General features: G+C 38.7%; 1 protein-coding gene across 3 annotated transcripts in view; it reads right to left on the bottom strand.

Annotated features, from left to right (window-relative positions):
* The window catches only part of SLC2A9 (solute carrier family 2 member 9), a 115,138-nt gene that overhangs the window by 65,957 nt on the left and 24,031 nt on the right, over positions 1-25,150 (bottom strand). For all 3 annotated transcript variants that reach the window (XM_021396259.1, XM_021396256.1, XM_021396258.1), the window contains 4 exons: positions 22,914-23,012; positions 14,939-15,099; positions 8,363-8,487; positions 6,932-7,077 (listed from right to left, as the gene is read on the bottom strand). In XM_021396259.1, the coding sequence (XP_021251934.1) occupies positions 6,932-7,077; positions 8,363-8,487; positions 14,939-15,099; positions 22,914-23,012 (531 nt within the window). The remainder of the gene's footprint in view (positions 1-6,931; positions 7,078-8,362; positions 8,488-14,938; positions 15,100-22,913; positions 23,013-25,150) is intronic.

Raw genomic sequence — 25,150 nt, 5'->3', positions numbered from 1 at the left:
TGATCCCTGGGGTACACCACTAGTAGCCTCCAATAAGACTTTGTTCCACTTTATTTACTTCTAGAATATAACTAGACATAATGAAAGTGTTATATTTTTTCCAGTCTACACAGCTAGATATTTGAAATCACAAATAGCACATGCTGGAAATTAGAGATGGACCCTGGAAAACACTAGATTAGTGTATGTCCCTTTCTTACTGCAATGGAAGCAACAAAGCCATGATTTCCTATTCTGCAAACAGCATGCGTCCAGGAGGCATTAGCTGCTTTCATTTCAACACAGAATTGCAAGAGTTCACTGGCATAAGTATTTCTCTCTTTCTTATTGCTACAAGAGCTCTTGATTCTACATTTTGATAATACGTAAATTCTCACTCAAAACTTGAAAGATTAATTCCTTTAAGCATAGTTACTGCGTGGTTCGAGGGGAAGAGAGAGATATAGAACAAAAGAGCTCACATAACAGTATGAGGAAGACTGATTGTTTCATACTTTGTGTCATAGAGCGAATGTGCGAGGTCTTTTTGAAGAGCATATCACAATTTTGTCATTGGTGTCCATCTACAGGCTGTGGGTCACCAGAGCAATTCTGAATTGCTTTCTTTTCTCATTTATGATATACAGAGAGTTTTTAAGGAATCCTTGAATCCAAATCAAGAGTCTAACAAGGAAATAAAAACATTTAATGGAGTTTTGACAAGTAAAGGCAAAGAACAGCCTTCAGCAACACAGTCTGTAAAACTACCCATTGCATCACTTTTCTAGTGCAAGTGAAGGAGTATTTTTGAAAGAACTTGGTAAAACAGCATGAAAGATTCCTATGCAAACTTTTCTAAGTGCACAGCTGTCTATCACTTCAAATATGTGATTTTCAAGGGGTCTTGTAATTCATTACAGTTTGACCAGGGATCTACAGAAGTTCTTCGAGTTTATTTGAAAAAAATCACTTTTCCAACTTGGATGAAGAACTAAGTTGAAAGGGACTCATTATAGTAATCTTTCCTTACCAGACACATAGTACTGCTGCAGTATAGATAAAATTCAGCAAAATTTAGCAAATTCTGAATGTATCTAGTGGAGGCGAAGAATAATCTAAAAGAAGGCAGTGTGCCACTTAAGGTCTATTCAGAAAGCAAACTGTTTAACTCTGCTTACCCAATATGGGGCTGTTAATAAGAGCTCCTAAATCTTCACACAGCTTTTTCTCCTCAGCAAGACACTTCCTACCTTTGATCACTGCTGCTTTCTCCTGCACCATGTATTGCTCTTGTTAAAATGGGATGACCAAAACTACCTTCATTCAAGAGATGAATGATCAGGAATTTTCCTGTTCGATTAACTGTGTATTTAGCAGTGTTTTTAGGATGACATGCTACCCACTATGAAACAGTGTAATCTAGCTGGACAAGTATGATCTAGAAAGACTTGAAGTGTATATAATGGGAGTTTCTGAATTAAACAAAATCTACTTTTCCATTGGCCTACCTACAGCAGACATCTGTTCTGGTCTGAGCAGCAGCCGGAGCCAGGCAGCCACAGGGGAAGTTGCAGCAACAATTCCAGTTTTACCTGTCCTGAATTCATACATATATTTTTTCCCCATTACTTATAGCTATACAAAAAGATACTGAATCTACAGTCTACAGCATTTAAAAAATGTTAACATGCTAAGGAAAAGCTTTGGAGTGGAACACAGACTTACATGCCGGAGAAACATAGCTACAGAAATACCTGAAAATACATGGAATATGCCAGAATTAGGCTAGAGAATATTCCCTCAAGATCATAAGTGCGCATTTGAACTTTCAGAACTGAAGCTGACAATGCACTGGCAAAGGATCTGTAGGGAACAATCTGTCAGAAAAATTCTCCGGCTGATTTAATTGCAGAATCTCAGAAAGAAAGAGGAAACACCTGAAGGGCAGTGTTTTAACAATGACAGGCCTGAAACACTTTCTGCTTGTCGTAAATGTCTGTTTTCTCCTCCAATATGCAGAAAGCTGTACACACTATATAAGCAAAAATGTCCTAGATTAAATAATCTTGTAGCCAGTAGCAGAAATTCAGTGCTCATGTTATGGCAGATAACATGATTCCGTTCCTGTGGGCCAGCACCAGGTTGTCATCTGCAGTCGCCATGGCTTCCTAATGGATTAACAGCTCTAGAATACAGAAGGCTAAAATGAGGTGCTAGCAAATAAAAACGAGTATGCTGTCCTCACAGTAGAGTCATAGAATATCCCAAGTTGGAAGGGACCCACAAGGATCATCGAGTTCAACTCCTGGCTCCACACAGGACCACTAAAAACCAGACCCTATGTCTGAGAACGTTGTCCACACATTTCCTAAACTCTGGCAGCTTGGTACCATGACCAGTGCCCTGGGGAGCCAGTTGCAGTGCCTGATCACCCTCGAGTGAGGAGCCTTTCCTGATATCCATGCTGCAGAGCATCAGGCAGTCACATGACTCAACAAGACCTCCAGATATCACCTTTTCTTCCCTGTAGCAACTCATTATGAAATTTTTCCAAGGAGGATCTCAGTCTGCTTGTTTTTCCTGTCCAGATTTGGCCTCTTCAGAAGATAGGCAGAACTGTTGTTAACTGTTGCTAAGGAATTGGGGGTCAAACATCCTGATATACTATCAAGGACTTAACATAGACCTATGTCCATGCGGTCTGGAAATCAGTCATGTGTGAACTTGAGCAGAATTTTAAAAAACCTTTTTTAGCTGTTTGACAATAAAAGGAGAATAATATGTGGCCTGTGTCCTAAAAAGCTCTAATTTCTTGTTTAAACCAATAAAGGAACCCAGACCAAGAAGAATACAGCTCCTTTAATTAATTAGAGGACCGCACGCAAGCGTGAGAATGATGAGTAATTCTGTCTAAGTGTCCTAAATAGGCATCAAATAACTTGCTGCTTTTTCTTGTGTTTTATGGTTGTATTTGCACTCTGTATTCTGATCATCAGACAGCTTTACCACAGTACAGTCTCCCAAGCCTCAACAGAGATATAGTTGTCGTGGTTTACCGTAGGCTATGACATGTCAGAATCAGAGCTTTGAATGAAAAGCTTTGCTGTAATTTTGGTGAATGGGTCCTGTGTGGAGCCAGGAGTTGGATTCGGTGATCCTTGTGGGTCCCTTCTTACTCAGGATATTCGGGATATTTTATTAACACAGACATCAGGAGAGATGGGGCAGATGGGGAAAAAAACAGAGATATGAAGGGATAAATAATATTTGATCAAAAAAGCAATGAAAATAAACTGACAGAATTGGTTACAAAAAGAGAAAAGAAAGAAATGATGAGATTCTCAACCACTTCCAGTAAAACGCTAAGGAAGGCTGATGTGATAGGAAACAAGCAATTAACTGTAATACAAATCTTGATAATATTTCTGAAGGAGAAAATCATGACATAAATTGTGTAGAAAGTAGGAAATTGGACTGTGTGGCACAGGGGAGCACTTCCTCTCCTACTCTTTAACTTCGGTGCTTCACACATTTTCTGCATGAACTCAGAAACTATCAGAGTTGCATTCACTGACTGCAGTAACACAGCCAAAGAACTGAAACCTGACCATTGGCCCCCAGCACCAAGTCTGGATCTGTGGACATGCCTCCTGCTTCATCTGTACTAGTTTTATAAATAAAAGTCTGTTAAAAATCACTATGGGGCTGCTTAACCTACTTGACACAATGAGCAGTAAGCACTTTCTGAATTGCCTCAAGTAATACTCAGAGCTTCAGAGCTATTTTCATCACTTTTCCACATTTAAATGAACACTGTTGCATTCAATAAGTGAAGAAGTTACCAATTAGGTTGCTAATAAAAGCTTGTACGGCTATGCCCCAAAGCCTATATAAATCCTTTTCTGTGGAAAGACTTCCACAGAACTACTGAAGGCAACAACCACATATAATCCAGATAAATGCATCAAGCTCCAATTTAAAAGTTAAATTTTCTGCTCAAGCTACTTCAGCCAGGAGTCTTTTCCAAACATCACTCTGTTGAATTTCAGCAAGCAGTTTCTCACATAGAACACTTCTTGTTAGCAGCGTTATCTTTGAGATTAAGCAAGTCTATTTCCTCTCTAGTTCTTCCTTCTAAAATAATAAGGTGCAGTCAGTTCCTCTCCCTTCCCTCTATTTCTTCAGACAAGCATGCAATGTTCTTATCGTCTCCTCTTGTAAGAGGGGAGGTTGGCCAAATTTGCAGCCCTCCTCATGTCTATTCCTGCTCCCAACAGTCTCTTCCAGCAAGATGTCCAGCTCAGCCTTTGTCTCTCCTTTCTTCAAAAGCATCACAGCTTAGATACTACGATTAATAACCTCAATACTTGCTCAAGTTACAAGCAGTACACAGGACAGACCTCACAAGAAAGCTGTTATGAAACAATGGCAGAAGATAAATATTTCTAACTATCATTATTTAATATCGATTCTGATAGAAAAAAAAAAAGCAACCTACCACAGAGCAACAATAAAAATAGTGAAAATTTCAGTGAGGCTTTAAATCATAATAAAAAAAGCTGATCATTACTAGACCGACTTAACAAAGGTGTTTTTCCAGATACTAATGTCAGCAGTTATACAGAAAGCTTATCACGGACGACAAGCTCCTACAGATCGGAGCTTCCTTCTCAAGTTTCTATAAAAAATGTATAAATTTTAGGAATGTAGAATTATACTGCAGAATGTCATGTTACAACCTTGGCCTAAGTTATAATGGAAATCACTTCAGAATTCTGAGGAAATCAATTACAAGTGAAATCATTTAGAAGACACTGTGAACATGTAGCTATCTCTGAAATATAGTGGCTGTGGATCTGGAATACTGTCTTCACTTCAAATGTGTAAAAGATTTCTCCAGCAAAAGAAAGAGGAGAAAAAAAATAGTGATCTGGGAACAGTTCGATAAGCTTTTACATCATTACTAAAGAGAAGTCACAATATTAATTGGCAAGAAGTTGGTATCTAGAAAGCAGACAACAAACATCTTGAATGTACTTTTAAATACATTTAAACATAGAGACAGAAGTTTGAGAGCAATTGAGATGTTTGCCATAGAGAGGAGGAGGAAAGCATTGCAAGAACTGAAGAACGCTGAAGGAGGACACCACATTTCACTCTTTCCAGCTTCAACAGAAGTGAACTCATAACATGCACCCTCTGGAGCAATTTCCTCTTGCAATTGCTCATTCCTTTTGCAAAACTCTTACTGATATCCAGGGAACATCACACAAAACTATGGAATAAAATCCTGGCTTGACTGAAACCAACAGAAAATTAGGTAGAGCCCTTAAAGAGGGATAAGATGTCATTGGGGAATCATTTCAAACAGCCTGAGGTTTCCTCCCACCAGTGCTAAATTTTATTAATGTATTAAAAGGAAAATACACCCACATACCAACTAGAAAAATCAATCTAACTGCTATAATTTCATTAGAACAACACAGGCCAAAACTTTGCTCCTTTCACAGACTGATGTTACTCATCTTGAAAATGAATAATTTTACTGATGAAGTATATTTCCTCTTTCCATGGTGTAATATTTACTAACAGTATACTGAACCATTTTGCAGAAGCAGAATTGCAATCCTCTTAATTTGGAAGGGACAAAAATTGAGAGAGAAAGAGAAGAGGAGAATAGAAACAAAAAGAGCAAGAGTGACATGAAACCAAGGAATAGGTAGATCCTATTCAAAATATCCCAAAGATCTAGCAAAGAAGTAAGAATTTTCACGTGATGCCTTGTCTTTAAAAGTGGTTTGTTTGTTTGATTTGTTTTTAAATAAAATCTACCACTTAAGAGCTGACAATAAGTAGCCAAATCAGCTTCTTGACATTTAATACACTCTTTTGTAAAACTCTGGCTTTCAAGGCAAGAAAAGGGACATTGTAGAAGGCAGGCAATAAAATGAAAGCCAGTTTAGGCTTTTACCTAAGGTCTGTTGCTTTAAAGGAGCAGAGAGGAAAGTAAGATGTACTTCAACTAAAAGGTAAGTTGAAGCAAAACATTTGCCTTCAGGAGAGCTCAACAAGATGAATGAGTCCAAAGATAAAAGGACAGAATAGGAGAACTGATCAGACAAAAAAAAAAATCAGGGAGCATGCTACAGTGTGTTTACAAAGAAGCTGAATTTGGATGGAGAAACTCTCCTCACTTTTCAACTATTTACTACTTTTACGGGTTGTCAGAAGGGATTCTTAGTTTAGGTTTCATTGTAAGAGGATTGCTACAGACATTTCCTCTGCTTTGTCTTGAAAACCCACCTCTGGTTCAAAAGTACTTCCAAGTGCCACCCTGAATAAATCTCAACTTCATTTTTTCAGAGTAATGACGACATCCAGTGGCCACTAAGTTAATTTCAGCCTATGGGTGCAAGACTATTTTCTGTTTAAGAACAGATATCCTCCTAACAGAAGAGTATATGTTAATTCTATTCCTTCATTTCCAAAGTATGAATGTATTAAAGAAGTGCTGTAATCATTGGACAAGAATCAGGTTCTTGTACTAAGCAAATATTTTCAATTATATCTTTGAAAAATTGTAAATAGAATATGCAAAAACTCCCAAGCATTTCCGTGATTTTCAGAGACACCGGAAATCAGCATGAATAAATGTATATCAGGTAAGAGAATGGGATGGGAAAACATGCATCTATACATACAAGCTGCTCAAGCTGTTAAAATTGCTTGCCATGTCTACCAAACTCAGTCATACACACACTTTTAAATGACATGGGAGAAACCACTTTCCAAAGTGCTTCAGAACAAGAAAGCAGCTGAGCTGTTTTACACTTTTATAAGTAACTCCGTCAAAATATCAAAATATAGCTCTTTGTATAGGCTTGCATTCTTTCACAGAATATTTTGCATTTTCAAAGAATACTTGGAGATAAGAAGTCTGTTGAATACTTACTGTCCCAAATATCTCTGGCAGCCCCAAGACTTGCCCAGTGAAAACACCAATACAGATGAAAATTGCTGTAACCTGACCCAGTGAACCACGGATTTCCTTAGGAGATATTTCGCTCAAATACATGGGAAGGGCACTCAAGGAAATGCCTACAAAGGAAGGGGGAGAAAAATGCATAAATTGTCATACCACCTTTTCAATATACCAACCACAAAACGAACATCTATTGAAAGGAGTCTAGCTACTCTTACACCACTTAGCAGCCATGGGATTGATGATCTCTGTTGTAGATCTACAGTGATGTGTGCAGGCCAATATTTGAAGAGAAGCAGCAAAGGTTATTGAGGGATAAGAATCACCACAAGAGTGGATTTTATGTTTTTAATTTGTTCATCAGAAAGGAAGGAAATTACAGTTTATACTGGTGCTGGTAAAGAAGAAAAAAAACATCAGGCACAGAGAGCAGACAGTATCAAATGCAACATTTTTACCATAAACATTATTACCAGACATTCCTCTCAATACAGGCTTACCACTGCAAAGAACTTTTAATAGAAGGCATAAAACAAGGGTGAGAATGCTGCTCAAAACCAGGAGAAAACAAATGCATGGCCCTGGTTGTGCATGTTGACTCATATTGAAATAGCTCCTAAACATTCAATCATCTGCTGGTAATCTGAGACAAAAGTCAACAGCTAGCATCAAAATTACCCATAAGTTGCACATTGTAAGTAAAACACATATCCACGTTTAAAGAACTGTAGTTTTGCTTATGAACACCATAGCCAAAGTTTGCTAGAACTGAGGTTTAGCGATACAAAAGCCAAAACACTTCCCACTGCTTAGGTTCATGTAATTATACAGATACGGTAAAACCACCTTAGAATCATTGAATCATGATGAATCTAATCAAGTAATCAAATCTGCCTCTGCATCAGGCAAACTTTCAACCATTTAGCAGCCTGTAAAGTTGCTGAGAACTTCATTGCCAGCTGCAGGACTACTCTGGTGCAGAGGTGCTTCTATGAGTCACTTTTAAACTGAGAAGACAACATTGCTAGGAGTGAATGGCAATGTCCAAACCTCCTTAAGCCTACTGCTACTAGAATCAGATCCAACAACGTCCAAACACACAGGAACAAGCAGCTTTAATAAACAGGCTACATCCTCACAGCAAAAGAAATTTCATTGCATACTCTGTGGGGGCAGAGGGAGGAAAGGGGAAGAAACAATCAAGATGGACCCAGCAGCTAGGGACAATTATAGTGTCTTCACTGAATGCCAGATACTCCAACTCTTGTTCTACTGTTATGTCCCAGTGTGTCTAGCCACAAAAATGCTTCTTTAATGTAAAGAAAAGTCTAACTAATGGAGGTGAGAAAGGTTATGTGTGGTACAGGCATTACAGTTACATACAGCTTGATAAAAGCTTACCTGCATCAACTCCCATTATAATGCGGCCCAGTATGAGCATTTCAAATGATCCCGCCAACTGAGAGAGTGACATCAGTAGTGCAGCTGTTACTGCAAAGACGTTGTTGAGCAACAGCGTACATTTCCTGAGGAGAGAATATATTTTGTGTTGGTATCAGCACCATTACAGACAAATCTTGTCATATTCCAAGCACTCTAGGTTATTATACTTAAACAACTTTAAGTAAATCGAAAAAGGGCCTAACAAATGGTGTCTTGTATACACTGTGTAGAGTTCCAAAGCACAATACTATATGTAAACACATATAATTCCAAATCTATACCATAGCTTTAAAATAAACAAAATCATGTTCAACAGGAGAGCTGTACTTTGAAGGTACACACCCTAAGAACCCAAGAGCCACGCTTGAAACTCTGTATAAGGGCAAAAATAAAGCTGTTCTGGATTTCTATGTGTGTAGGAACCAGTGAATCTACTTCCACTTGCAATAAGCTAATTTAACTATAAGCATTTTTATTTTACATGTAGGTTTTGCCATTTTGAGAACTTCCAAACTTTAACCCATCGCATTAAAAATATACACTGAGGAAAATAACTACTTGTAGTGTTAGAAAAAAAAAAACACTTAGGCTTACAGTAGTGAAAGAAAAAATCAATCTCTTCCCAAAAGTCTTGACAGTAACCAAAATATTGGTTTAAATCTTCAGTTTTTTTCCTGATTTTGAGTTATTTCATTGTATAATAGTCAAACTGAGAAAAAAATTTCAAAGCTGTATTTTATGAAAAAAATTTGCTTTATTAAATGAAAACAGAAAACACGAAGAAAGACATGAAAATATATTTTAAAAATTTCAAAACATCCCCATTTCTCATTCACGCTATGCCACTGGAAGTATTTCTAAGAGTTTTCATTTTACAGAATCTTGTGCTCAAATTTGAGGACTCATTCATTCAACACTGATTCATAAGTCTCATAACTTCTGCAGAACAAAACATTTTCTTAAAGAAATTATATGTAGCATTTCATAGGCCTCAGGCAGTCAGATCTGAGCACTGACATGCAGGGTCTCTTTCTGAACTTACAGAAGAAGCCTGGTAAAAGATATAAGGTCAGTAGCTCTGCTGCAACTATCTTCAATTGAAATATTAAATAGAAAACCTCCCCAACTCAGACAATCACTACTATCTTATACACATTCTGTTGCTTCCCCACTGGTATGGATTTAAGTGGCTTTTTTTGCTAAATTACAGCCTGCGAGTGACTGAAAAGCTTCTTAAAATTCCCAAGCAGAATCGTGTATGAGGTATAGTGGCCTTTCAGTATCTAAAGGGGGACTATAAGAAAGAACTAGACAGACTCTTTAGCAGAGTCTTTTGTGATAGGACAAGGGGAAATGGTTTCAAACTAAAAGAGAGGAGATTTAGACTGGATATAAGGAAGAAGCTTATTACAGGCAGGGTGGTGAGTTACTGGCACAGGTTGCCCAGAGAGGTGGTGAAAACCCCATCCCTGAAGACCTTCAAGGCCAGGCTGGATGGGGCTCTGAGCAACCTTATCCAGCTGCAGGTATCCCTGTTCATCGCAGGGAGCTGGACTAGATGGCCTTTTAAGGTCCCTCTGACTCAAACAATTCTATGTGGTAAAGCAACAGAGCTCCATCTTTACCAGATTTTGCAGTCACTTAATTAACAGCAGTTTTGTTTTGCTCTTGAATTATAGTTCGGCTCTGAAACCTCTGGTCCCTTCAACAACAATTTATGTAGGAAACAACTGATTTGACAACAAAATGAATGTGGAGAAAAACATCACTTATGTTAATTATGAGAAATCCATTGACTTTGACAGTAAATTGTGTAGGCTGACAATATACCAATTTTACTGAAGAACTGAAGTGGTATTAAATTTAAAATTATTTTCAATGGATTTGCAGCCTTTATGTATTGCGATTTCCATGTAAAATTACAGAAATAACCAGAAAGGCTGTCTTCCATTTCTTTTCCACTGTAGGTAAAAAAAAAAAAAAGTAAAAAAGCAACACAGAAGTCCACATTCATCCTGAGTTCAACACACAGCCAACAAACAGAAATGTCTCCACCACTGAACCAATCTTCCAATTGGTTACAATAGATTAATATGCTTTTATGAGGAAGTATTTTGAATACTTACATTTAAATTACTTTTCCAAATTTCCAATTATTTTTTTCATTTGAAACTGTTTGAACACTCTTTGAATAAGATTGTTTGAAATCAAACAATGAAAGAGATACAGTTAATTTTAAATTTATGTTTATATAATGCAGCTGTCAAGAGTACTGATTTTGTTATTTTCAAATGGACGTAATTTAAGAGGGTAATATAATTTGTGTGATAATGAATAATGTCAAAAATGGAAATGAGTCAAATCAAATAAGTGCTATACATTTATCTGAAGTTATTATTTTTATATTTTTCAACAAAAATAAAAACAAATAAAAGAACCTACAAAACATACATCCTTCTCTAAGAAGTTAGCCAGTGACCACTTATTCTGAGCAGCATGCTGGAGTGTAGGAAAATAGTAGGGATGGGCAAAGATAAGCTGCTCTGCGTTGACCCTGACTCCCTGATCACTGAGGGGACCTGTGGTAGTGTCAAGGGTGAGGAGTAGATTCTGGAGTGACATCCAGCTTGGGGAAGCAGGACGAAAAATATTTCAATTTTTGCCTTCCTTCCTTCCTGCTACTTGATCAGTAATTAATTATGTTAATCATCAACAGATTAAGTTAAATTCCTCAAGTTAAGACTGGTTTGCCCATGTTAGTAACTTGTAAGTCGTTTCCCTTTCTGCATTTAACCTGTGCATATTCTCACTCCTGTTCCCCTGTCTGCAAGGTGGATTGTGATGAGCAACTCAGGAGTCCTTGGCTGCCACTTGGGGCCAGCCCACCAGAGCCACCAACAGTGATAACCACTCATTGTAACTCCTAGGAAAAAGAACACAGCAAAACTCTCCAGACTCCACGTACTGTCCAGATTTGGTTCCAATCAGGTCAAGTTATATTCAAAATTGCTATGATCACAAATTAGCCATGATTTCCTGATCACGTAGGGCAAAACTGTATTGCCCTACAAACAAGGCACAGAAAAAAGAAACAAATCAAAACCCTTGTTTGTACTGCTTGTATAACTCTAATATAAGCAACATAATGATACCACACTTCATAGAGCACTGTAGCAGACACTTCCTGCTGGGAAACTCCAACCAATCTGGTCAGATAGATGCTCACGACACTTAGAAAGTGTAAGTGCACAAACACCATGCTAACTCACGATAAGAAAAGACACATACTGATTCACTGGTCAGCCTAATCATATATTTCGCATCCGAAGCCACAAACTGATGAAGCAATTGTCAAATGGTACATGAAAATTACTGAAGTGCAAATAGCCTACCTAGCTCTCACATAGTGCATTTCATTTCAGTCTTGCTGAAGGTCATAGTATCCCTATTTCTGTAACTAGGCAAGCAGGCAAATAGGGAACAAAGCGAACACAATCTAAAGCTAACTTGCAAAGCAGCGTCAGATCTAGGAAAGGGAACCTGGACTGAAGTGCCCCATGTACTGCACTATCCTGACCTACAGGCATGCAGACTGTCATTGTTTGTGTCAAAATGACCCAAATGAGACCAAAAATAAATATGACTTGGGGTTTTAAAATACATTTATATTAATCACATAATTCATGACAAACTGCCTCTGTGGCAAGTATTGCACTAGAAATACTAGAAAAGCATTCATTTTAATGTGAATGTCTTTGTTCCCATTTCTGTTCAAATAATTCAGAACTTTTTCTAATCCAAAGAAATAAAACATTAGAAGAGAAAGATGCAATCAAAAAAAGTCTGGTTATCTGAGCACAGAGCATTTTTTCACCAGCAGCTGTATTCTAAGCAAAATAATATGTTTTACAACCTACAACAAAAATTGGTCCTCTCTTAAGATTGGATATCTGTTCTGCTGTAGAAATGTAATTTCCAATTTTATACTCAGTTGGAAATATTCATAAAAGATGAGCCATGTGCTCATCAGAACATTATTTTTTATTTATGTATCGAAAACACTTGAGAATCTCCTCATCAGAATTTGACTTTTTCCAAAATTGCACCTCTCTTGTGATTTTGAAGTTGTCACTTGCCCTCAGGATAATGGAGAATTCCACAGAGGCCATAACAGAATCCAACTTAACTACATGTCCTCCACAGCTGCAATAATTATGTTGTTTTTTTTTTTAATTAGGTATTTGAATTAATAACCTTTTTGCATGAAACTCACAACTAGGAACATGATTGAATTAAAGTGTTCTCAAAAAATTATCACTGTCTCAAAATTCATCACTAATAAAGACTCTAGAAGCTCATCTTTGGGGGAAGATATGATACATTATATAAAAAGTATAGTAAGGAAGCTAGGTGTTTAAATAACAGTCAAAGCCAGTAACAGAACTAATACTGATCACTACTTTAATTACCGAGATAATCTAGATAAATTACTTTAATTGCTTTATTTGAACATAGGACTTATCCTTATGTGGATGAAGGCTCTTTGAAAACTTTGCCCTGAAACTCTCTTGAAATATAGCAGTGCTTAGAAATCCAGTAATCTGAAAATTATGTTATTAATCATACAGCTACATGAGGCGAGAGTGCTCTTTTTAAAGTCTCACATTATTTCTGACTAATGCTTTTGATCCTCTTAGTACGTTATTCAGTGTCAGTATAAATAGAGCACACTTTCATCATACACACAATTCTCCAGCCTACACTTGAACCATTTAACAACGTAAGTATTTTATTGTTGTGTCAACACTTCATGATGTGCTCTTCAGTTACTGGACTGATATGTCAGTCTGGCTTCCTAAACCAGACAGACACGCTGCAGTGTGAACAGCAAACTCAGGAACCACATTTTGATGAGCAGCCTATATCCAGACTCTCTGAGAGATACAGTTCCTTCCAGTCTCCATTCAAGCACTCTTACACTGTATCTATGAAAGAGCTGTTTTCATGGTTTAACGAGGATAAGCATCATGAATAGGGACAGAGCCTCCAAGATTTAAAACCCTACCGTGGAAATACAATATGCTCCCCTTGAAGTGGTATGCCTATGATTGGTATCAGCCACCACTTCAACAAATTTTCACAAAATCTTGTTCTATTCTTCACCGAAAAAAATGAGTCTTCTATGAATTTTTTTTTTACTTCATTTTTAATAAAGTAGAGAGGATTCAGTGGCAATTCCAGAAATTAAACAATCTGACTCAAACATACCTTCATATATTTAATAAGTGTGTTAAAAAGCAAATGGATGGATAGGCAGTAGAAATTGCAAATAAACAATCAGAAAAAGTGACTATGAAAAAAGAACACGAAATCAAATTCTGAATCTACAGAACATTTTATGTTAATGAAAAGTGTACAATAGATACACAGAGTACAATGACTTGTAAGTACAAAATGGAAAAATGTGAAATTGCACTGTTTGAAGTAAAAAGAAAAAAAAAGGATATAGAAGAGTTGAGAGAAAATGAATAGACAATCAAGGAAAAAAAGCTAAGCAGAGGAGTTGAGAGAGGTGATATATAAGCTCAAAGTACAATGCAAAGTATGTGGTAGAAATAGTGAAAATGTAGAATACAAGTAAGAACAGCGAAGGTGGATGCTTATATTTGAGCCTCTGGGATGAACTTCTTTGGTGATTCAATCAACCAGAGATTATAAAATGATTTTTAATCATTTACAATTTGTAATTACTTATTTAAGAATTAATTAATTGAGATTTTATAATTAAGGAAAAGCCACATTAGTAGTTAAGATGCATGTTATAGTGGGTTTTTTTATCCACCTCCTTCCAAATATAGAGAAATTACTAATCAATTTTAAAACTCTTTAGAAGATGGTATGTAAGATAAATATCTAGCTGTTACCTACTGCAAAAATGCAAAGTACACTAGCATAAATATTTGTAAAATGTTAATATTTTCTATGGTCAAGATTTGATCAAATACAATATCGAACAGAGCAGTGAATGTGTCACCAAGAAAGTGGAAGAAGAAACAAAACTTCAATGTAGTCTATTTCTTCAAACCATATTTTAAGTTGACACAAGGATGAAAAAAAGATCAAATTTTTATTACTGTAAGATAATAAAAGTTGCTCAGACATTAATGAGACCTATTTTATTTGTGCAGCTTTAAGATACATAGCAGGCTCGTGGGACAAGAATCTGCCATTCCTTTCTAAAATTTTTCCTATTTTATGTTTTTTTTTTCCCTTTTGCACTCTTGTTTATTCAACATTTTTGACATCTCAATACAATGCCAATTCAGATCAAATGGTTTCTCTTGACTGAAATAAAGCACAGTAGGGCCAGATGAAAAGGTACTAATTTTACTCTTTGAAATTCACAGCCCTTAGAAAAGAGCTTTCATAACCTGACGATGAACAGGATTTTTAAAAATAAATTACAAATAAAGATCTCTAGAGAAGCTAGGTAAGGAACTGCTTTAAAAATCAGAAGTTTTCCAATGCACTTACCGTCCAAAGAACTTCACAATTGGGGTAACAATAATAGCACCCACAAGGCCACCAATGGCAAAAATGGAAACAGTTACAGACCAGAGGAGAGTCAGGGTGCCTTCATCCACTGAGAAGCCGTATCTTCGTTCCCAAGTTTCATTGTAAAACTTCTTGATAAACTGAAAGAATACATAATAATGCATATAAAAATTGCTCTTTAAGTACGCAGCTTACAGAAATTGGATGAATAATCAGTACTTTGCTTGCAGGAGCCACCTTTGCCTTTCTATCTTCCTCCTACAAAAAATGGGGACTCACATATAGTTGCAACTGTACTACAGACTAACTGAACCAGTCGAAGCATACATACTTTTAAGTGCATTGTGGAAAGAAAACAGTAGTAGACATGAATAGAGAAGAGACATATAAAAGCAAAACTTCTCTAAAGACTGTGTGATTTAAGTTGCCAGTACAAAATTAACAAAACATTTGGCACATTTCTGCACATCAGCTGAGCTCCACTGATTGCTTACATATGTACCCTTACAGTTGATTTCCCATCTGTTTATAATCTCCTTTTCAATACTGGAAGTTCGTAATGAGGTGTCCCTGCAGCCTTCACTTCTCCAGACTGAACTAGTCCAGCTCCTTCAGCCTGTCTTGAGAGGATAGGTACTCCAGCCCTCTGATCATCTTCGTGGCCCTCCTCTGGATTTTCTTCAAAAGCTCCACAACTTTCCTGTGTTGGGGGCCCCAGACCTGGACACAATATTCCAGATGGGGCCTCACAAGGGCAGAGTAGAGGAGGACAATCACCACCCTCACTGGTCACCTCTCTTTTGATGCAGCCCAAGATACAGTTGGCCTTCCAGGTTACAAGTGCACGCTGCTGGCTATGTTTAGTTTCTCATCTACCAGGACCCCTAAGTTCTTCTCAGCAGGGCTACTCTCAAGTTCTTCTTCCAGTCTGAGTACATATCTGGGATTACCTTGAACCAAGTGCAAAATCTTGCACTTTGTTTTGTTGAACCTCATTAGGTTTACATGGGCTCACCATGATAGCAGTAAGATCATGAGTTTTCCAAGTACACCATGGTTTCCAACTCCTCCTGCTTATTTCCCATGCTGTATGTGTTGGTACAGAGGCACTTCACACCCATAGCCTTTGGTGTGACATCACCCATGCAGCCAGACGCTAAGCTGATCCATTCTTCTCCTTCTGCCCAGATCCCAGTTTCCACTGGGAGAACTGATGAGAACACTACCTGCACTCCCAATCCCTCCAACATTTTCCCAGAGGACATAAAGTCTTTTTGGAAAGGCTGAGTAACCTGAGTCTGTTCAGCCTGGGGAAAAGAAGACTGAGAGGAGATCTGATAAATGTTTATAAGTATCTAAAAGGAGGTGGAAGGCGAATGGATGAGGCCAGGCTCTTCTTAGTGGTGTGTAGTGATAGGACAAGGAGTAATGGCCTAAAACTTGAACATAGGAAGTTCCGTACTAACATCAGAAGAACTTATTTACGGTAAGGGAGACAGAGCACTGGAACAGGTTACCCAAAGAGATTATGGAGTCTCCTTCTTTGGAGATATTCAAGATCTGGCTGGACACCTACCTGTGTGACCTATTGTAGGGTACCTGCTTTAGCAGGAGGAGTTGGACTCAATGATCTCTTGAGGTCCCTTCCAACCTCTGTGATTCCGTGATATTTTTTAATTTCCTGGTTGCAGCCTCATGTGAAACAACTTGAAAGACCAGGGGGGCATAGTGGTTGTCTAGCTTTATCATGCCAGATATACTCTTCTTGATGTCCTGAATGCAAGTCCCCAGCAGGCAGCAAACCTCTCTAGAGGTTATTTGGATGGCAGATAGGCACCTCAGTGTCTCTTAGAAGAGTTTCCAATTACTACGGCTCTTCACCTTTTTTTAGTGGCACCAGACACGACTTTGATCCTTGGTTGGATCTTTTCAGTATGAACTAGTATTCATGGATTGATGGAAGAAGGGAGCCTGCATCCACTTTCATGTCTTATTTATGATAACACAGCATCAGCCATACAAAATAAAGGACATATTAAGCCAAGCAACAAAAGATAACATTTTTCTCCCCAGAAATTCACAGCCAAGACAAATAATTAATAGAGGAAGAAGAACTTTTAGATGTTGGTTTGATATTAATGGGGAAAAAAAGCCACAGTAGCAAAAAGAGAGCTAGCTTTGTTTGACACTGTTAAAGTTAAGAATCACAAATTACTTCTATAAATAAATTATAGCTTCTTCCCTTCGCATTTACATAGGGTGTTTTTTGAATGAAGTTCAGGCAGCTAAACAAGCAATTTATTTTCAGTAATGAAAGATGTATCAAACATGAAACCAGACACCTAAGATGCAGATATAAATCTATCTTCCAGACAATTGAGTTCTCTTAAAGAAACAAAAACCTGAGACCTGGCTCCTCCTGTCTTCTTGTTTTTTAACACCTCATCTATCCCAAAGCCTACTCTTATCCCCCATGGCAGCTTAATTCCTCCTAAAAGACTTCAATAAGGGTCCTCCCAGAATATTTTTTGAAAGCTCAAGCACCTCTTGAGTCTGTGAAGAACTCCAGACTCCTGAAGGATTGTTCTCCTTCCAAAAGCCATGCCTGCTCTTTCCCAAATTCTCACTTTTCTATTATAGCTTCTGCTAGTTTGTCAAATGCAAATATCTAATTCTTAACCTGTATCTTCCAAGTCTGTCCCTCAAAATTACTTTTTCCTGCAAGTCACATTAATTCATTCAATTTCTCTGTTATTGACGTTATTTATAAGAAGTGATATGTAGCCTGTATTTTTGGGAATTTTTTTCAGTCTTATGCAAGGCATTTTGTCAGTTGGATAGAAAATTATGACTAATTTTATTCCACATCTCTACTGATTTTAAAATATATCCAATACATCCTCTATAAAAAGGGTCTTGGCATGGGACCTTCAGAGACTTTTCCATTCCAAAACATTAATTCAGATTTCTTGCTCTGTCCTTGTATTTCTGGAACATCGTTTTTCAGCTTGATCTATCAACCTTACATTCTCAGCTCTCTGAAAGTCTTTTCTCCCTTCTGAAAATACTCAGAACCCATGAGCAGCTCGCAGTTTTACCCATCAATATGCCAGATTTTATATTCCTTTTCTGCTTTCCTCATATGAGCACAATCGTAATTTTCTGCAAGATGGCTTTAACAACTACCCTTACTCTAATGTTCAGTTACACCTAATTTTCTCATCTTTCTAAAATGTAAAGACTTCATATCCCCAGCATGACATTTTTACATAATCTCTGTGTCATCTGCAAAGACATTCGGTATTTGGTTTCTTTTCAATCGAACTTCTTCATTTTTACGCCTCTCTCATTTAGAAACCAAGCAAAGATCTGATGACACTGGGGGTTATGGTGTTCCAGAAATCATGAGGTATCACATGATCACTCCTGCAGAACAGTTCTGCACAGCTGTGCAACACGCTCCCTCATAAGCTCTACAGTATCTCAAAGTCTCGTCAGGTTCTTCTCAGATTTCCTCAGGCATGACACAGTCACTAAACTACCTTGGAGTGGTGCTCAGCAGGATATACCTTCCACCAATCTCTCCCTGTTTAGGCTAGGAACATCCAGCCTTAGGTATTCCAGCCTTGTATGCATGAGCTATTCAACCTGAGGGTTTTATTCAGTTTGAAACACAATCTCTGCCCATGCCAAATACGTTAGAGAGGTGGAGATAGAACATACCATATACTGTCTTCCTTCTATTAAATTTCTGGCTCGATTATTGTGCCCTAACTTTTAAAAGGAAGACCATGATATCTTATTACTCCCATCCTACTTTATATGCTTCCATACAAACAGAAATAAATTATCAGATGAAAAAAAGTCCAATTGCACTTGGTTAACTTCGCAGTGAACTGAATTTCATAGTGAATATCCACATAAATCCACCACTAAATCAAGTAATAAATCCTATCTCTAATATCACTACTCAGATTATATTTAGATTTTGATATCTAGTTTATGTGAGTTCCATTTTTGATAGTAATGAATGCTAAAATAAAACATTTTTAGAACACTATTAGCATTTCTTGTTAATACTAATAACTAAAAATAGTGTGTAAATTTTTTCCCCTTGTCATGACTAATTTTCTCAGCACAGCTTTGTTACTCATAATGAGACATTAGATAACTGTAAATATTCAAGAAAATAAAGTACACATGGCAACATTCAAGAATAAGAGACAAACACGCCAACACATATATCTTGTTTGCCTACATTTTCACTGACACTAAATGGGAAGGTATTGACACATACAGGTTTTGAGGTATTGCACATGGAAATGAAAACCAAAAGCGAAAAACAAATCTGATCCAACAAATCAGTTGGAGTTTAGAATTCTGTGAAAAGGCTCCTTTGGGGTTTCAATCGGTGGTCTGAATAATGCTAATAGCATAAACCTGTGTGCATGTATTTTAGGCTCTAACCAATGACTACAAGGAATGATAGCTGACTGATATCAGTATCTCATATTCTGCTACTGCTGTTCATTAAGGGAGTAGTGCTAGGCTGGGAGATACCACAGAGCCACAGAGTATCCTGAGCTGGAAGGGATCCTTAAGTATCATCAAGTCCAATTCTTGGCTCTACACAGAACCACTCAAATATCAAATAATATGCTCGAGAATATTATCCATACCCTTTTCCAGTGTCATACCATCCTCTGGTGCAGACCCTTTCCTAACCCCCACCTGCCCCTCCCCTGACACAGCTCCATGCCGTTCCCTCAGGCCCTGTCGCTATCACAGAGAGCAGAGCTCAGCGCTGCCCTCCAGTCCCTGTGAGGAGCTGCAGCTGCCACAAGGCCTCCCCTCAGCTCCTCTGCTCTGAGCTGAACAAACTGTGGGACTTCAACCTCTCCTCATCCGTCTTGCCCTCTAGAACCTTCCCCATCTTTGTAGCCCTCCTTTGGATGCTCTCTAATAGTTTTGTGTCATCCTTATATCATGATGCCAAAACCTGCACACAGTACTTGAGGCGAGGCTGCACTAGTAAAGTAGAGCATATATGAACACATATATACATACACAAATATATGGTGATTTTTCTTGTCTAACTTTAATTAACTTACATCAAGGGAAGATAAGAGATGGTCTTTTGAGAAGAAAAATGACCTGGCCTACAGTTACGAAGGCCACTCACCGTTACCCAACAGACTGACAGTCAGCTATACATTTCTGCAGCTTCCCCAGTACCAGCTCCAAAAAGAATGCAGGAACACAGCTTCCAGTGGGAAGAAGACAAGAAGTGGGTGGCAGGGGGAAAGCACAACTGCAATGGGTCATTGCTCCATCCCACAGGAAGGCGGGGGACAGCTCTGCACTGAGCAGATCTGGGGCAGTTTATTTCCCCTTTGCAGCAAAAAGGAAGTCAGATCAAGAACCAAACCTTATGAGGTGGCTTGTGGTAAAGTTCCCAGCTGAGAACCGTGGGGGCATTTCCCTGTGGTTTGATGAGCTGGCACAACTTTCAGCACAGAAAGAAGACATACACAAGCGTTTGCATATAGAATTCATAGCTTCAGCCTTAAATGAACTTCCCTACACAGATCATGATGATGTGTTCACATTCAGCCTCCTGGAGACATCTCATACTTTAGTCAACAGTCGTTACCAAGCACCTTCTAATACCATCATATAGTGCCTTCTCTTAAGTTTAAGGACTTCAGATATCAACAGGAATTATACTGAAGTAAATAGGAGCAAAAGATACTCAGCATCCTACACAGAGATGCCCACTACAGCGTTGGCTGTAAGCTCCACACGACCAGAACATGTTACTTGTCTTAGCAAGTTTATAAATGAAACTCAGCTTACTACCTTTAGGAGTTACTGCACTCCCACTATGACCTCTTGTAAGAGTGCTATTTATGCAGGTAAAAGCCATTCCCCTCAATCACCTCACATCATTCCCAACATCACCTCTTTTGGTAACACACAGCCACGACTTATGGAGCAAAGGTTCTGATTCTTGTGCTGCAGGAATCACAGTGTTGGTACAGCTCATTCCTCCTCACCATGGCTATAAGCAGATTCCAGATTCTTCTTTCATCCTGGTCAGTGCAGGATAGGAACAGGAAGGAGGCCCATCCCAAGCAAATGGATGACACAGCTTGACCTGGGAGCTACAGTGAGGACCAGAGGCCTCACTAGTAGTATTTTGCTCTTGAACCACACAGCTACATACTCTTTTTCATTGGGGTGTATAAACAGGACTACTCCTGAGCGCTAGCTAATGTATAGTTTAACACAAATAAGGAAGATACTAAGCTCTCAAATACTGCAACACCATTCTGGAAAAGGGCAGACTTCATGCATACCTGTCAACAGCATGCCCAGAAGCACCAACATGGTGCCAACTTTCTGTCCAACAACCACCAGTAAGGATTTCAAGCAAATATAGGCAATCCTGGAAGTGCTACTATCCATGATACTTGGAATTTAGCATTCTTCATGGTATAGTTGCAACTCCAATCCCCGCATCTGCATTCTTGTCTGGTCACCACTATAATCAATTATATGGCTCAAATCTAACAGTATGAGCATTGGCAAACAGCATTTCCAATCATCCTTTCTTTCTTTTACCCCTGCAGAAAGTGGCAGGAGAGCTTTGATTACCAGATGGTCCGTTTTTCATATGGCACTTAAAAGTTTAGAAGTCAGACAATTCACGCTGCTCCTCTGACAGTACTGACTCAGTGCAGGAAAGCTGCCTATCACCACTACAATCAATACCATTGTTCACAGAATTTCAGCTTCCTGCTGATTCTGTCTAAGCCATACTTATCTCCTGAAGATTGCAGGGTGAGGTGATGCGCAGACATGCCATACTAGAATAAACATCCAATCTGTCTAAACCAGTGTTATTGGTACAAATGGTACCAGGAGCTTCAGGAAAATTCCCAGAAGCTGTCAAGGGAACAAGGAAAGCTTCCTACAGGGTGAGTCAATTTCTAATCCTTCACGTAATCTGTTTATCAAATACAACATGAATGCAAAATGTAAATTTCAAAATTTCCTCTTCCATTATTTGCATGAGTATTGTAACCACCTTTCATGTAACTGAGTTACTCAGGTGGAAGCTTAGCCCCACATTCTAATAACAGATTTCCACAAAAGAAGGAGCTTAACTTTGGAATTGAGATCTTTTTTAAAATGGAATATCAACAGCTCACTGAAAAAAAAATACTAGTTACCTATTAAGAAAAAAATTGTTTCTTGCAACTCTACTGAATCGCTTCATGTGCTGCTTGATTGAATTAAGAGTCTCTATAGACCAGTGTGAAAACAAAGCATTCAGATTTCCATGTGATAGCTGACATTTCAGTAAAATCCCTCAAATATTGTATACTGATTTTACAATACTCTTCTCATCAGACATACTCCACACATTGCAACAAATTGTCAGCGCAGCAGTTTCAAAATCAGAACCAAAGAAGCGTTGCCACAAAATGCAGAAGAAGAGGCCCAGTACTGAAGAGGCAAGAGACATTTATAGTATCGGAACTGTGGGAATGAAATGTGTCAGCCTCCAGAGCTGAATGAAGGAAAGTTGCTGAATATGCACCTACAGCTAACAAATAATCACCAGTCAGAAAGGCAGACTATTAAAAACACTTTTTCACACAAAACTGTGCAAGATGTAGCATTCTTCAGTGTTTTGGGAAGTTTCTTGTAAAAGAAACCCTGTGCAACCCCTCATCTCAACAGCAGCATTTATTTTCCTGACCAATACTTAGTTGAAAACCTCCCAGGCACCAGAAACACTTGTTCAAGCACAGAAAGGTTACCATACAAGATTTAACCTCTTCCGCCGTATCAGCAGGATGATAAAAGCAGGGTGTTTGAGAGAACACACTAGATAGACAAGGCTGCCCTCTACTGATACTTAATTCCACTTTTGTCAGTAACTTACCACTGCAGGGGCATTCACCACGGAGAGGTTGTAACCGTAAAGAAAAGATGACCCAAAAGCACCAGTTAAAGATGCTACAATTAGACTTCCAGACCAATTCTGAAAAACAAGGAAAAGATGTAGCGATTGTTAGTATACTTCAAACAGAAAACTGCAGTTTTAAACACTGTTTGTACTATCTTGCATAGCTCCTGCAGGCAGATCTCCTTCATGCAGAGTAATGGCCTGAAGCTCTTCCCATTTCTGCAAGCCAAGAAACAGCCAAGAAACAGTAAATCTGAAGTGACAGCATCTCAGCTGACATTCACCAAGGCATAAGTGAACATTTAAACTTCTTCAACCTCATAGATCACCTCATCGGCCCCCAACACCAAAAAAGTAAGATCTTACAGAAGCATGCTCTTAGAAAAGGAGACTTCAGCAGTGTGCAATAACACCGCAAAGCACACTTTGTGTGTGCTTACAATAACACACACATAGCATACACTTGATGCAAAACTATTTTGGGTAGACCTGACTTAGGAGATAGCCTAAGGAGATGGTGTGCCCCCCATCCAGTCTCATAAGCATAAGGATTAGTGAAACTCTGAGCAATAAATAGAAAAATAAATAAACTGGTACCTACAAACTAGGTTTTGTAACCCAGATGTACCTCTCCAACAGTAACTTGCTGCTACGCACACATGCTCTCAGACAGAGATGCCACCTGCCCTTTTCCCCCAGCGATGTACCAGTAACTCTCCAACTTTCCTCCTTCCACTCCCTACACCTCCTCCTGCATTTAGCTGATAGCCCCAACCTCTACTACTAATTTCTTCTACCATACAAAAAGCAGCATTGCTCAGATACTGGAGTATCAGTCAGTTGACTTGAAGCTTCCAGATTTCAGGGTCCTTTCTATCTCGTCCGGCATTACTTTCTGCCACTCAGTGCTGCTTCTGGATTTTGGAGTTTTGCACAAGTGACCAATACCATTCCTAATTTAACTCTCAATAGATTTCCTAAGATAAATCTGCGTTTTGGTGGCTGCTTGGCTATTGTTTTGTACATCGCGGAAGACAGCTCACCTTTCTTGACTTCTGAAATTTCATTAAAGTGGATGGCATTTTAAAGCATCTTTATTTTATTTTCAAAAATTCCACTAAGAATCTCAAATTTCAAGAACAGTGACTGTTGGTTTGTGTTCAGTCTGCTCACTGAAGCCTCAATACTTTCAAAAGGAGAAAGAGCTCTGTAAGCAAGCCTAATAACCTCAGCTTTACCTACAGCACAGAGAGCAGAAGATAGGTTAACAAATCAATACATTTTGTTGATGGCACAAAGCTGTATATTTGCTTTGGGAGATGAAGATCTGAAGCATCAGCTACATTTGTCCAGGTAACACGTGGCATGACAGCAGTGGTGATGAATAGGAGCGAGCTCTTCCACAACAAGTATAGTGGGGAAAGGGGCTGCAGTGTGGCTGTTGGTACATGCTGGGGTTCACGTTGGCACCACACGGTTGCTGTCACTTGGGTTCATGGAGAATATCCACTGGTAGGACAGGGGCTGCAGCGCACAGCTCAGCACACAAGGGGTCTACCATGCTCCACAGCTGCAGGCCTGAAGGACTCAAATGAGCCCTGTGGGATAGCTCATTGTAGTTAACTTCTTCCACATGGCGTGGTAGCCTTTGAAGAGATCACACAGTTCATTAACTGCTCTATTTTCAGTCAGGTCAGGAGGAAGTGTGCAGCAGGGGAAGAAAACCTTGCACAAGAAATATATCCCATTGAGTTCATTAAATAAGCCAAGTACAATTTATTATTATTAGTCAGCTTCTTAGATGAACTTGTCACACACACAGCTTTGCACCATTAGTTCAGTAATAAAAAGCAGAAATTTCAACATAAGGCTTTATTTAGGTGTTGATAACACCTTGCCCATTATTTCTCTGCGTTGAACAACCATTCCTTCACTTCTAGGAGTCACTACTACTCTGAATGAGGGATGAGTGGAGGATCAGTAACTAGGTCCAATGCTCTTCAATATCTTCATCAATTACATCAACAGCGGGATCATGTGCACCCTCAGCAAGTTTGCAGATAACACCAAGCTGTGTGGTGCAGTCAGCATGCCTGAGGGATGGAATGCCAGCCAGAGAGACCTAGACAGTCTTCAGCAGTGGGGCCCAGGAGAGACTTGAAAGCGGCTATTCAGTATCTAAAGGGGGGCTGTAAGAAAGAAGGGAACAGACT

The sequence above is a fragment of the Numida meleagris genome, chromosome 4 (assembly GCF_002078875.1).
Source record: "Numida meleagris isolate 19003 breed g44 Domestic line chromosome 4, NumMel1.0, whole genome shotgun sequence".
In the NCBI taxonomy this organism is placed as follows: domain Eukaryota; kingdom Metazoa; phylum Chordata; class Aves; order Galliformes; family Numididae; genus Numida; species Numida meleagris.
Note: the sequence above shows the minus strand (reverse complement) of the source record. Positions and strands in the feature narration are given on the sequence as shown.